Below are 14,625 nucleotides of genomic sequence, written 5' to 3' on the forward strand. Positions count from 1 at the left end.
GCGTGCGGTGCCCCTTGCTTTGAATGCTTTTTCTTATCCATTAGTCAAGTCCTGGTGGTAAGAGTTGTAAGGAAGGCATTGTATCGAAGTAAAGACAGACATAAGTGATCACAGTTCAAGAGTGTTTAATAAACTTATAATGGGTGAGATAAATGCCTAATCTAAATCTAAGATGGGAGCAAGCTACGCCCATAAAATAATAATACAGTCCAATTGGACTCTAGTCAAATAAAAAGGGCTTAGCTAAAAAAAACTATTGCCAATACTTACCGCTATGCTATAAATTAGTGTGGGATAATGTTCACAAGAAAAGAAAGAAGTGTTCACAAAATGGTAAGTCAGGATGGTATAGCTGGGATCTCCCTGCCTCACATTTTTATCCCGGGACAAGGTTGGGACTCCTGAGCACAGCACTCCTTGGCTTTATCCAGCACAAGTTTACAGTTCCTTTTAACAATATCAGATCCTTCTAAGGCCAAGTTTCTTTAATGCAAAGTCTCTTGCCTCAAAGTGCCAGATGGATCATAAGCAACAAAACAAAAGTTCCTTTCGGTAATCGTCTCGTTGGGTGATTTCTCTTCACCCTTGGATCCCCCTCAACCGGGCTTTGATGCTTTTTTCGTCACTAGCCTCCCTCAGTCGGGTTCAGTATGGCCTTTTTCTCAAAGTATCATCTGTAATATTCGTTAGTCTCAATGTCTTTTTAAACAATCGTTCATTTTGGACATCCTTCGGTCGGGTTCACTCTTGTCAACACAATGTTCACGGGGTTATCACTGCTTACCCCGATTCTCAGGCATTCCTCGGTCGGGTTCACATTTGCCAAATACACAGTTCACTTTACTTTATAACAATGCAGGATTCACTTCCCTTAGCTTTCCTCTTGACAACGAGTGAAAGTCTTTCGATTGTACACAAAGTTTGACTTAACCCTTGTATGACCACTTTGACACTCCACACCGGCCTCTCCTAGGGCCTCTTGGTACTTCTAGTCTCAACAAAGGGGGGCCAGCCAGAGTCACTTGAGTGAGCGCACACCTGGCGCCGGACCACTCTGCAGCTGGTCTTTCACTGGGTTTCCTTAAACGTTCAATCACACACAGGTTCTTTGTTCATATAATGTTGCCTTTTTCAACCTTGGGCTCAGCACCATCTGGTTTACTATCAGCTCTCTCCGACACACCGGCTGTGCTGAGCTGGTTTGCGTTTTCTTGCCTCTGAATTCAAGGGCGGTCCCACAGTAGCAAGGGTGTCTCCCCTCCTCTGCTATCAGTGCGGGAGGGCCCTGTGCACTGTTGACATCTGTTACACCAGTAGAGTATATTACTCTTGTTCTTAGTGTCCACTGGTGGTATGGGATGAGTTTCCCTTGGCTGTATTCAGCTCAACAGCTCAGAGGGCTATGTTGTGTGATGTATTTCTCTTAACCGGCAAGCATTGGTAATGTGGGTGTGAAGTTGTTTCTCTAGTGGCATTCTTGCGGCTGTGTTAATTCTTTTCACCTTTTTTAGTAGATTTTCTGGATGCCAAGGTATGTGCTGTTGACATAAGAGATTCTTGATAGAAGCAGTTTATTTGTTTTTTTTATAATGCGCATAATACCATACCTGAGTTCGGTTTCTAAGCGCGGATCTGGGATTCAAACCTCTGTTGCTTTGTGTGGTCTTGCTTCCAAGAGCAGCACGTTACCACTGTGCTATCCCCCATTCACATTATGACCGAGGGGCATGTGTGGTAAGATGAAGGGCATTATCCATCTGATAGAGCCTATGTGATAAAGGCATTGACTTGTGGCTGCAAAGTTAATTTGCTGTCCATCAGAATGTCTAAGTTCTGACTACTTTAGATGCCTGCAGACAAATACCCATCACTTTTAGACCATGGGATTGTTGCAAGGTCATGAATTTGCACGTCAAATCAAAATACCATTTTTTTCTAGGTTTCTGCTTTTTTCTGGTCACTCCGGGCTTTACTTCAGTGAGGCATTTTGTGAGGACGCTGACCCTGTGATTGGTTGTGGAAGTGCTTGTATATCGTCCACGTAGTTGTTACATGCAAGGCCATGCCTCTTGATAAGCCACCTAAGTGGGGCCATGTATACGTTGAAAATCTAGGGTGATTGTCCTCTCAATGCTATCCACAGGTTATGTTATGTGTGCTCTGTTTGTAATGGGGATGGGCAGGTGGTTTCTGTTCTGCCCCCAATTAATGATATCATTGTAGTACTGTTAACCAGTCCAGCTTATTTAAGTGTTTTGGATTGGGGATGGGCGGCTCAGTGTCAAACTGCATAGGTGTCTAGGGGGCAGAAGGGCTGGGGTGAAATTGGCATCTACGTTGGTCTTTGTCTCATCTGAAAAGAAACTCCGATTCTGTTGCTCTAATCGGTCTAAAGCCTTCTTTATAGGTCGTTTTTAATTTTGTTTTGCCAGGCATGGTATGTTTGGAATGAGAGATCATAGTTTGTGGGTTTTCATGAGATTACTTTTTTGCTTTATATGTAGGCAGTCTTGAAAGCTTGTGCTACAAATCCTATTTCTGACTGACCGTGGACACATGTAGTGACTGTAGACCATGAAAATGGAAGCTGTGCCCAGTATAAATTGACATAACTTAACTTGGCCGTGTCCCATGCTCCTTCCAGAACCCCATTACAGCCATGGGCCAGGCCCAGTGGTAATTTGCTCAGACAAGTGGGATGGTAAGTAGTGGACAGTGGTAGTCCATAGCCATTACAGTAGTTTGGAGGGATTACTGGGCATTGTGGGCAAAGTGAACATCGCCCATGGCCGCAGCCTGTGCCCGATGGACAAATTGAGTTGCGTAGGGGGTAAACCGGAAGTACATGCCCGCTGGCAAGTGGGCATGAATTCAGGGCAGGGCTAATGAGCACAATGGATGGCTTGAGGGCCAGGGTAACTGGCACAGTCCATGCCACGCTTGAAGTGGCCTCTCTGGGCATGTCTGAAACCCATACACAGTGACCATATCAGTTGTGCAGGTGTCTGGGATATAGCCATGAATATACAAATAGTTATGGCATCAGAACTACATGTAGATATTGCAAAAGGTGTGTGTTCACACTCACAGAAAGAAAATATGTGAAGGGCATAGATTAAACGCTATCCAGTGATGCTACCGAAAATAAAACTCAGAATAAAGTTTTTACCGAAACGGAATTAATGAAAAATATTGACTTTTTTATTAAATATAAAAGTGAGGTGGTTTAAAGGGGTAAAGAGGGGTGGGGAGTTGTTTGGGGAGCGTTTAGAAGCACAGGGAAACACGGGGCTGGGGGGCATTATATTTTATTTGTTTTAAATCGATATTTTTGGGTAAAGTATTCTCTGACAATGTATTCGATAACATCACATAGATCCAGATTAAACTGAACTTTCAGGATGCAATGCAGCATATTCTTTCTTTGTACTTTGGCTACTGTTTGTTGCATTGTGTATATCTATCCGTCATTCCAATCATGAGGGCATCAGTGATGGCATGTGGTTGGTTGGTGATAATGACCCTGTAGTAATGGTTAAGTTGGACTTCCTATAGGAAGAGCACTTTTTCAAATGCTTATAACTTTAGTTCAATTCAGCTGACCTTCGTAAACAATTTGCGAAAAAACATGGTTTTGTGAGGTCGTGTTCAGTAGGAACAAAATTAAAGGGGGGGGGGGGGTGGTCCCAAAATTTAGGTTACAATTAATTTCTCAGGGGGCAGACTTGGCTTTCATCTACAGATTGAATTGCTGGGTGAATTTGTGCAAATGTTTCTTGGGGAGCAGCTGAACCCGAAAATGTAGTTTCACACATTTGTCGCAGTTTCTTTTAACTCTTGCCAAAAGTGCACAAAATACCATATGTGATATTTGGACCTGCATGGGAGAGTGCAGGGCACACTATTTCAGGCAGTTGATTGATCTAAATGCGTTTGCGAACCATGTGTCAGTAAAAGGCAATCAGATTAACTCATCCAAAGACAGCGAGCCACCTTGGTTGGAGGTGGAGGTGCATCTTTTTAATTATTTGTTTATTAGGGCTGCAGTTGTGGCTCGCAGATTTTTAGCAGTTCTGTTCGACACCACTGATGCAAACACATTAAAAATGGGGTATAATGAAGTCCCTTGCATCTTACACACCAGCGATCCACCTCGGTAGACTAGGAGGGCACAAAGAAGTGTGATATGCTCCCAAAATGGAAAGAAATGTGTTTTTGTGGGATCTGCATGCAACCATTTGCTGCAGCTCTGGGTCTGTGTGGCTACTAGTTTCCCTTATTGTTGGCCAATAGGCAAAATGGCTCTGCTTCTGTGTGCAGGACAGGCCCAGTTGCCCCTTTGGGAGGTCTTGCAGGGGCTTTGGTCAGTAGCATTCTGGCATGTTTAAGGTGACCATGGCCATGCCTCAAGTAATGTGATCAAATGTGATCATAAGCCTTGCCACTATGCATTTGGCTGGTACAAGGTGGGGCCAAAGGTCATGTCCCATGCAGAGTGCCTACTGGGCAGAACCACAGTAAGTGTGATAATGCATACAATTTAAAAAAACTCTAAATGTTGTTAAACCTTGAAATTTGAAAAACACAACACAAAAAAAAAGAAAATTCATCAGTTATGGTTCCTGAAGCAGCCACATCTTGTGTCAAATGGCACCCTGAGGCAGTGCTATAGTCCCAAGGGGTTTTATTGAAAATGGATTGCAACCTATGGACTTTTTTTTTGTTGGGTGGAAGCAATACAAATAGACAGGCAATGTGTTTGGTCAGAGACAACATGCTTGCAAAGGGGCTGGTAAGCAGTCCAAGGCCCATCCCTCTCTTGGCTTCTGTGAGATTCCACCCTGGCTCAGGTGCCCATAATCCCCTGTTAGTGCTACTGCTCAGTAACACCTACTATATGGCTTCTACCCAAGTCTATGGATGGTCCCCCTAAATGACTATCTGAACTTTGTTAGGGACTTTCCTAGCTGTCCCTAGACTCACCAATTGTAAGTCTCTTACTGGCTTTGGGAAGTGGCTTACACTTGCTCAGTTGTACTCCCTTTCTTCACTCACGCCCATGCTTCCCTCTTCCCTTCTACTCTTACTGCTTCACTCTCCTGTTTACTCCACCCATTGCCCGTTGTTCTTTTGTTCCTCTGTTTCACTCCTCCTAGTTCTCGTCTCCACCCTTTGATGGTGCCTCCCTTTCTACTCCACTTCGCTACTCCTCTGTTACAGCACTAACCGCCACCTCTACACTACTGCTCTGCTCTGGCTGTTGCTGCACTCCTACGCCAGCTGCTGCAAGCCTCTTCTCGCTGCCACACTCCTGCTCCTTCCTACTACACGTCACAATCACCCCTTTTCACCCAATATATTTCACTTCAGTCTTTTCTAATCACACGCCACACACTTACGCCCACACACACTCTGCAGAACAGCTTTCACTCTTAATCAATGACTCGCCTTTTCCAAAATCCCCATCCACGAGTGGCTGTTTTCTGCTTCCTCCTGCAAGTCTCTTGGTCTACCTCTACTGCTGAATAACCCACACATTCTTCTTACTGGCTCCTGCCTAAATCTCCCCCTTGTGTTGTAGATTGGCCACTTGTCCCTATCCAATCATCCTCCCCTTTCCAGGACCTGCATGTGCACAGAAAGATTTAATTAGGGCTATTGCCCCGGCCCACTTTTTCTGCAAGGGCTTGCTGCTGGGTGTATTCGGCAGTGATGCAAGTTTTGTGTCCATAATCGTGGTTGGGTTATGGGCAAGTCTCACTTTCTTTTCCCTCGTGGTGTAGGGCGTCTATTCCTCTCATTGCACTGTCGACAGGTTGTGTTGGTCTCCTGGCTCGATCGACACGGATGCACCTTTGCCTTGGGTTTCTCTGCAGTGGTTGTCTGGGCTTCCCATGGCTCTTTAGCTCCGCTGCCTTGTTCGCCTCTTGTCGGCATCAAGGTTTTGTTCTTTCAGGCAGCTGTGATGAACTTGTCTTATGTCGGCGAGAGTGTTTAGCTCCTTTCAGCAACTACAAGGAAATGAACAGGCTGGCAAGTGTCTGCCACATGGAGAAAGGGTATAGATTGGGTCCTTGGTCATAGAACCAGCCCTCAGGGCTCAGGCTAGTTATTTCTACTGCCCTCCTCCCATTGACGGGGCCAGACCGGAGGCCTTGTCGCATACCTCCAGCCTTTCTTGTAGCTCTTCCCCTGTCCCTGGTCATTGTCAATCCCCCCTCCACCCATGTCAAACAATGGGAAATTTGTACATAATGGGACCTTCTCAGGAATCCCTGGAATCACGATCATGAGCATCTGGATGATATGATTGAGTGTACGTAAGGGTTTTGGTAATATGTGGGTATAGGTCGGTGTCCGCATGGACTCAAATGATCTGAACTGGTTTCCCGGGCTCTTGCTCTTCCGCAGTGATGAGATTGGCCCATAAAATTGTTTTCTTGCTGTCCGAATCTAAAAGAGCCTGTGACAGGAGACCGTTAACTTCCAAAGGGATTTAGAATTTTTTGTCATCGTCTCCGGTGTGTACACAGCCAAGGCTTCAGGTTCTTGCTTTGCTTCTTCGTCCGGAAACGAGTGGTGTGGTTACTCTGGCTCCTCCTCAATGGATCTTAGACCCTCTTCCAAGTCCATGACTAGCGGTGTTCACCTTGGCGAAGATCACTCTCCATTGGTTTCTCCTTGGTCTCTTTTGGGCAAAACCTGGCCAAGTGCCCCAGCTTCCCACATGCCTAACATCTCATATTTTCGGGACTAGATGAAGGTCTTATCTTCCATGAGTCCAACAGGGTTGCTGGTCTGGGTCAATATTCTCCTGGGGACGACGAAGGGGTAATTGATTCTCTAGTAAATGGACTCGCGTCCTTTATTCTGCCCAGTGGTCGTGACTCCACATTTTGGGGGTGCGGGGGAGAATTGCCCCAGACACTCACAGGCATGGCTCTCTGGTAAGCTTTGGCTGTTTGGATGCCCTCTTCCAGTGTAGGCTCATACAACTGCCAGGTTACTTTTTTGCAAGTATGGGGGAATGGAGTCTATGAACTGCTCCAACACCAGTATTTCTTTTACCTTCTCTTAGGGCGTATCCATCAACCACTTATTCAGATGGTCTCTTATTCTGTACGAGAGCTGTCTAGGTGTCTCCCTTTGTCATAGACTGAATCAATGGTGTTCCCAAACGTGTCTGTCACTCCCAATATACCCCTTTTCAATTCGTCTTAGGGGGTCCTCCCATCGGTTCCATGTGAAAATGCCCCTGTTTAAAAAGCCGTTTTACAAAAAGCTGTAGAAAAACGGCCATGGTATGGCCCCTGCAATCCATATCATGGAAGCGGGGGACACCCTTGCAACTCCCTGACCCATTATACCAAACCGGGGAGGGGGGACACCGCTGTAACCCCTCTCCCCTTGTTATGGGTGTAATGGAGACACTTTTACTGGGTCACACTACAGCTTTTTTCCAGCAGCTTTTTGTAAAGGCGGCTTTTATAGGGCATCCTTTTCACTGGATATGCTTCCATCTGGGTTCAAGGCAGGCAAGGCATGCTGATCTTCCCACATCCCATCCAGCGGTGGTGGTACCCACCGTTTCTGCTGGGGGGAGGGTGGCACACTGCTGGTTGTACCCTTATTTCTGTCATTACACCTTGCAGTGCGGAAAGCATTGCTTGGTGTTGATGAACTTTGGACATTTTGTCATTTCACAAGGGCTCTTGGCAGATCTTCCATCGTGGGAGAGGGGTTTGTGCTATTGACTAGGCTAGGACACCCAAGTGGCAACTGCAGGGTTCTGTCTTTATAAATCTTTATATCTATCTAGATCTAGTCTATCTTTTCCTTTTCCTGGGCTTAAGTGAACAGAAAAACGATTTAAATTAACCATCCTTATTCCCAAAAATATTCACTTCATGAAAAGTTTTCCAGGAACCTGTTTGTGTTTAGATGTTTTGTGTTTGAGCATACTCTTGATGAAAAACTAGGACTACACCACATAAGTACGTTTCTTTTTCTGTGTACACTACATGCAAAAGGAGGAAAACGTTTTGAAAAAAAACTCCAGTCCTTGCATGTGTGAACTCCATCAAACAGAAAAGGTAAACTTAAAAAAAAAAAAAAGAAATTTGAAAAATAAATTGAAAAAGAAAATTGTATGTACTCTTGCGTCCCGTCCCCTTAGGCGTCCTCCCGAGGTACGGGAGACGGAACCTTTTTCACCAGAAAAAACCTTCTTCCCCTATTAATTTAAAGGCGCGGCCCTGGGTGCACGCTCTACCCTGACTCTGCCCTCCGGCGCCACACCCCAGTCCGCTTTTTCGCCGCGTCAACTGGAACGTGCCGAAATTCACCAGTGCTCCTGGGTTTGACTTCAGCCATGTAATTCCACGCGCGGATACTTCTTTTTTTTGTCTTTTTATCATTCAAGTACTCTGTCCTCAGGCGTCGCACTCCTCCCCGGCGCATGTCGACTTCCAGAGGGTTCAGCAGGTGTCCATCCTGCAACAGGCACTTCCGACTAAAGACCCCTCTGCCTACGGTGCCTTGGCCCTGACCAAGGCTGGCAAGCTTGTACCGCATGCAAGGCGCTTTCCTCAAGGTCTTTGAAGAACAGGCTGGCCATGTGGAGGGAGCTCTTCCACAGATCGCCTCCAGAGGACCTGAAGGACTTTGTCTATCATCGATCCAAGCCCAAGGTAGGGCTGCTCTTTTCCAGTGCATCCCGCAAGGGAGACTCCTTCCCAAGGACTTGCCTGCGCAAGAGGGGACAGCTCAGGTCCTCGTACCAGCACAAGTACTGAGGCTGTATCAGCTACCGGCCGAGAGGCCGAGGGATCTACCGATCCTACCGGTGAGGGTGCTGAGTGATCGGAAGGTTCTTTTACCGGGTCTTCACCCGAGGGGCTGTGCCCTAGTACCGGCATCATGTCCGAGGGGGCACCTTTACGCAGTTCTACTGGCAGATCCACTGAGGGCGTAACTCCTACCGGGCCTAGGCCTGAGGAACAGGGTAGGCCCCATGATCCAAACTCAAGAGTCCTGGACGGAGCGGGGCCCAGTGAGCTGAGCAACACGACGCAGGCACGTGGAAGGCAGCTCGACAAGATGGCCACCGCGCCAGAAAATCCAGACATCCGGCCGACGAAGGCAGACGGAGGACCGTGTGTCGAAGTGGGACTGGTGTCAACCAGGTATGTGGCCTACAGCTTCTCCTTCCTTTGCGCAAGGCAGGTTCCTGCTGCAACCTTATGGGCAGGGCACGCAATGGCTCCAGCAGCTGCCCGCTACCCCGTCAATATCGCCTACCACCAATCCAGCCTGTGAGGACAGGTTCTTTGAAATGTTCCTCGGGCTCATGAAATCTCCTCAGATGGGGTTCATTCTCAGGGATGCATCAGGGACTTGCTCCCTCCAATTGTCCTGCTGGCGCCTCAGGCCTCAGTGCAGGCTCCTCCGGTCCCTGTTCAACCTCAACAGCCCACTCCGGCTCCCCAGCCGCTTGTGCAGTCGGTTCCGCCGCAGCCTCTTGCTCCGGTCCCCGTACCGTAGCCCCCGGCTCCTAGCACTCCCCCCTCTGGTAACGGACCCTACGGATCTGCAGGTGGACACAGATGAGGAGGAGAAGAACCCTGACACGCCGTCTTCAGCCAAAGCCTCCCACAAACGTCTGGCAGGGCTGGCAGACTACTTGGGCCTTCCTCAGCCCGAGGTCGAGCAACAAGCAGAGGGGGTCCTTGCAGCAGTCCTCACGCTACGTCCCATTGCCAGAAAAGGGTACCCGATGCGGGAGTTGTTGCCTTGAAAGATTGGCTCAAGCCCCACTCAGCCCAGCCGGTGAATAAACACCTGGATGCCAAGTACTGCCAGATGGAGGGGATACACTCTCGCTATCGGCCCATCCTCAGCCACACTCCTCAGTGATCGGTGATCGCTGCGGCATCACTGTACTCCAAGCCTCAGTTGTATTCAGCTTCCTCCTCTGCGGCGCTGCTAGTCAAGGAGGAGAAGATCTTGGAGGAGTACGGGAAGAAGCTGTATTCCAACGAGTCCTTGCACCTGCGTCAAGCCAATGCGGATGCCATGCTGGCAACCGTTAACCAGAGGCTCTGGTGGGAAATTACGGATTTCCTCCCAGAGCATCCGGGGCAGAGCCATCACGATTCAAGGCGGGATTGACTGAGGCCAAGATCGTGGCGCAGGACATCATGGAGTCCTCCGTGGCCCACATCAACACCTCTGGCCGTGCCATCTCTATTGTCATGGACATGAGAAGAACGGCCTGTCTCTGTGCTACGAAATTCAACCCAGAGGTCCAGCCACGCATACTGGATCTTCTGTTCAAAGGGGGTGACCTCTCCCACTCCACAACGGATGAGGAGCTGGATAAAAAGAAAAACAGCTCTCAAACGGCCAAGTCTTTAACCATTCTCACAAAGACCACGCCCAAACCGTACACCCAGTCACAGCAACGCTCTGAGAAGGGGCGTACATACAGAGGTTTCTGCGGCTTCCAAGAGTAGAGGTGCAGGCAGCCTGATCGTTCGCCGTCCCAGCACAAACAAAAAGGGGTGGAGGGGAGAGTTGGGGCTTTTTCAAGTCCCCCTCCTCCGCAGCAGCCTCAGAGTGGAAGAAGGTATGACCCGCCCCTCCAGGTCCACGTGTCCCCAGTGGGGGGGGAGGCTTGTTCTCCATGCACACTTCTGGCACCAGAATTTCCCGGACCCCTGGATCCTCTCTGTAGTCTCCAGAGGGTATTGCTTCCCTATCCAAGCCTCTCCTCCCTCCTCCCCTCCACTCCCACAGATTGGGACAGCAACTCTTTTTGGTAGCGATCCGGTCGCTCGTCGAGATCGAGGAAGTGGCTTGGGCTTTTACTCCAGGATTTTCACCATTCAGAAAAAGAACCAGGTGGGCGAGAGAGTTGTGCTGGACCTTTCCACCCTCAACTTCTCCCTACCTCTACAAAAATTCAAGATGGTTATACCAGCTTTGACGGCAGAGACATTGTGCAAGGGAGAGTGTATGTGCTCCCTGGATCTAAAGGACGCGTACCTACACATTCCGATCTGACAGCCTAATTGTTCCCATCTACGATTCAGGATCATGGGCTACCATTTTCAATACAAGGTGTGCTCCCTTTCTACCTCAACTCAGCCCCCATGGTCTTTACCAGGCTGATGAACACATTGGCCGCCCTCCTCAGGTCGCAAGGCCACCACATTTACCTGTACCTGGACGACTGGCTCGTCAGGGCTACATCTCCGGAAACAGTGCACCATACTTCCCACGCTGTTATGAACACACTGCACAAGCTGGGTTTTTCTCTCAACCTCAAGAAGTCACAGCTGCAGCCCACGCAGACACTGACCTTCTTGGGCCTCATTTGGGACATGTGCTCTGAGAAAGTTTTTCCCTCGGAGGACAAGATCATGGCACTCAGAGCCACAGCGCACTTCCTCAGCAGAGAAGTGACCTCGGCCTGGTGGTACCAACACCTACTGGGTCTTATGGGAGCAGTCCTCTTGGCCGTCCCCCACACGAAACTCCGGATGAGGAGGATACAGCTGCACTTTGCAGCATCCTGGAACCAGGAACAAGGCCATCAGTCAGAGATGATCAACGTTCCTCTGACACTTCACCCAGACCTCACATGGTGGTCTGGGGACTGCAACCTGGGGACAAGCAAGCCTTCCCGGCAACCCACACCACAGGTCAACATCACCACAGACTCCTCTCTCGAGGGCTGGGGGGGGCCACTCTGGAAGACCACTACGTCCATGGCCCCTGGACCTGCAGGAGCAGGAATGTCACATCAGTTGGCTAGAATTGAAGGCTATCTGGTTGGCGCTCGGGGCCTTTCTCCTGGTGATTGAGGGCAAGGTCGTCCTCATTCAGACAGACAACTCGACCAGCATGTTCTATATCAACAAGCAGGGAGGTACCAGATCCCCCCCACTGTGCAGGCTGGCAGTCAGCATGTGGGAATGGGCCCTGGAGAACAATATCTTCCTCACTGCGTTCCACCTGCAGGAGATCTTTCACAAATGGGGCCACCCCCAGGTGGACCTCTTTGCCTTCCGAGGTAACAAGAAGTGCCAACTGTTCGCCTCCCGGCAGGGTCAGGGCCTGGGCTCCCTGGGCGATGCCTTTCAGATCAGGTGGGACGGAATGACAGCATATACCTTTCCACCCACTCCCCTGATTCACAGGGTGATATGCAAGATCAAGGAGTCTCGCCTCCTTAGCATCATTCTACTAGCTCCATGGTGCCATCCAGGCCATCATTTTCGGGGTTGCTCATTCTCTCTGGGAGGCCTCCCATGCTCCTGCATATGGGCCCATGACATCTTCTGGCACAGCAGGGGGGCAGGGTCATTCACCCCGCATGAGAGAAATTAGCCCTCACAGCATGGTTCCTGAACAGGTCAAATTAGGACATCTCAGCCTCTCTAAAGCTAATCTAGAGATCATACTGGGGCGCCAGGAGCAAATATACCAGGGCCCAGTATAGGAGCAACTGGACCAGGTTCTGCCACTGGGTAGACTCTAAGGGCATTAACCCTCTGGCATGTTCCCTGACCACCGTGCTCTTTCGGCGCTTCTCGCGCATTCAGGGGTGCAGGTGGACACTTGCCTGGCAGCCATTGGGGCTTACAGAAACTCTGAGCAGGAGAGCTTTTCCTCCTCTAACCTGATCGTCAAGAAACATCTGACGGGTCTCGCCAGGCTCTACCCACCCATCAAGAAGCCCCACACCCCGTATGGGACCTCAGCATAGTCTTGGGGTGCCCTGGCGCACCAAAACTTCGAACCAATGGCGTCCGCAGACATCAGACTGGCCACCATTAAGACGGCCTTGTTAGTCGGCCTCATCTCGGCTTGCAGAATCAGCAAAATTCAGGCGCTGGTTGCTTCCGAGCATACACTACGTTTCACAGGGACAAGGTAGCCCGACAGACGCACCAAACGTTCCTTCCTAAGGTGCCTTCCGCATTCTATCTGAACGAGGAAATTGTGCTGCCAACGTTTTTTGCTGAGCCCAGAGACGAGGAGCAGAGAGTTCTGCACTGCCTTGACGTCAGGCATGCACTAAAATTCTACTTGGACAGGACGAAGAGTTTCTGCAAGTTGAACGCTCTATTCATCACCTTTGGAGGTTCAAGACCGGGGCATCAGGCATCCAAGGCCTCCATAGCCTGGTACATGGTCTCGGCCATCAAAGAAGCCTACGAGGGACAGCATAAGCCACCACCGGCCAACATGCATGCCCACGCGGTCAGAGCCAAGGCAACTGCCATCGCCTTACAGCGGCATGTCCCCTGGCAGGGCGGCCACATGGGCCACCCCTTTGGCTTTCTGCAAGCACTACTGTTTGGATGCCAGATCTAGAGCAGACGTGGCTTTTGGACAGGCGGTTCTTAGAAACCTGTTTGCTTAAGGAGGGTCTCCTCTCCACCCTGGGGCTACACTCAGCTGTAATCGCCCATGCAGTATGAAGGAAAGGGGACTTAATTATAAGTCACTCACCGTAGTGACTAATGTACCTTAGTCCCCTTTCCTCCATATGTCCCATCTGCCTCCCCCCTAATAAAACTGGTGTCATTAGGCAATGTTAATCGATTGTCGATGCGTCTATGGGAACTGAGGTGTGGTGCCGGAGGGCGGAGTCAGGGCAATGCGTGCTCCCAGGGCGGCGCCTCAGCGCACCCCTAAATTTAAAGGGGAAGAAGGTTTTTTCTGGTGAAAAAGGTTCCGTCTCCCCTCCCTTGCGAGGGACGCCCATGCAGTATGGAGGAAAGGAGACTAAGGTCTAAGAGTACGTTTGTCACTATGGTGAGTAACTTATCATTTTTATTTCTCCGTCTGGAATAAAGTCAGATGACCGTGGCCTGCCTTAGCAGTTCGTTCATTTATTGACATTAAAGTTTAAATGCAGCTTTAGGTGGGCCTGTATTCTTTATCACTAAAGAAATGTTTCATCTTGGAGAAAATCAATTTTTTGGGGGGGGGGTATTCTGTCAAATAATAGTATAAACAGCACATTTCTATTTTTATTTCCTGCTACTTATTGCAGCTACTAAGCGCTCCACGTCTTCATCCAACCTTAAGCAGTCTGAAATAATAATAAGCAAACGGTTGTCGTCCTCTTCTGCAACATTGCTGAATTCTTCTGAAAAGAGTAAGTTTTAATTTCTGTGTTTTGCCTTTTCTGTTAACCTATTTGATGCTCATTTGCAATTGTTTTACCTTTCAGCGGGCTACGTAAGTTTCTCTCCTGGTACAATCTGTTTATAGAACATAAAATAGTCTACTAATTGTCAGTTAATCATGACTTTTCTGGTATGCCGTTGTTTCCTTGATCAATACATTAAGGCTAACCAGCATACTATAAACTGCACAGCATTTCTGCAGTCTTTAGAATGTTATGTGCCAGGAGCTTACTACTTAAGACTGCATCATGGAAACTGGGAGCAATAAGGAAATCAAGAGTAAAGTGCTAACCCTTCAGCTCAAACTGCTAGATCAAGTTTAGCAGTGTAAATTAATTGGGACACACAGGGTGTGCAGATGAAAATAAGTCCAAAAAGTGTCAGTTGTGTTCTCTGTAGACCACCGGCACCCAAGAGTTAA

At 48.9% G+C, this 14,625-nt stretch overlaps 1 protein-coding gene across 11 annotated transcripts in view; it reads left to right on the plus strand.

Annotated features, from left to right (window-relative positions):
- Positions 1 to 14,625, plus strand: part of MAP7D3 (MAP7 domain containing 3) — a 1,453,570-nt gene that overhangs the window by 499,311 nt on the left and 939,634 nt on the right. For all 11 annotated transcript variants that reach the window (XM_069612805.1, XM_069612807.1, XM_069612812.1 and 8 more), the window contains one exon: positions 14,069 to 14,173. In XM_069612805.1, coding sequence (XP_069468906.1) covers positions 14,069 to 14,173 — 105 coding nt within the window. The remainder of the gene's footprint in view (positions 1 to 14,068; positions 14,174 to 14,625) is intronic.

Source organism: Ambystoma mexicanum, chromosome 5p, assembly GCF_040938575.1.
Source record: "Ambystoma mexicanum isolate Mex_15411 chromosome 5p, UKY_AmexF1_1, whole genome shotgun sequence".
In the NCBI taxonomy this organism is placed as follows: domain Eukaryota; kingdom Metazoa; phylum Chordata; class Amphibia; order Caudata; family Ambystomatidae; genus Ambystoma; species Ambystoma mexicanum.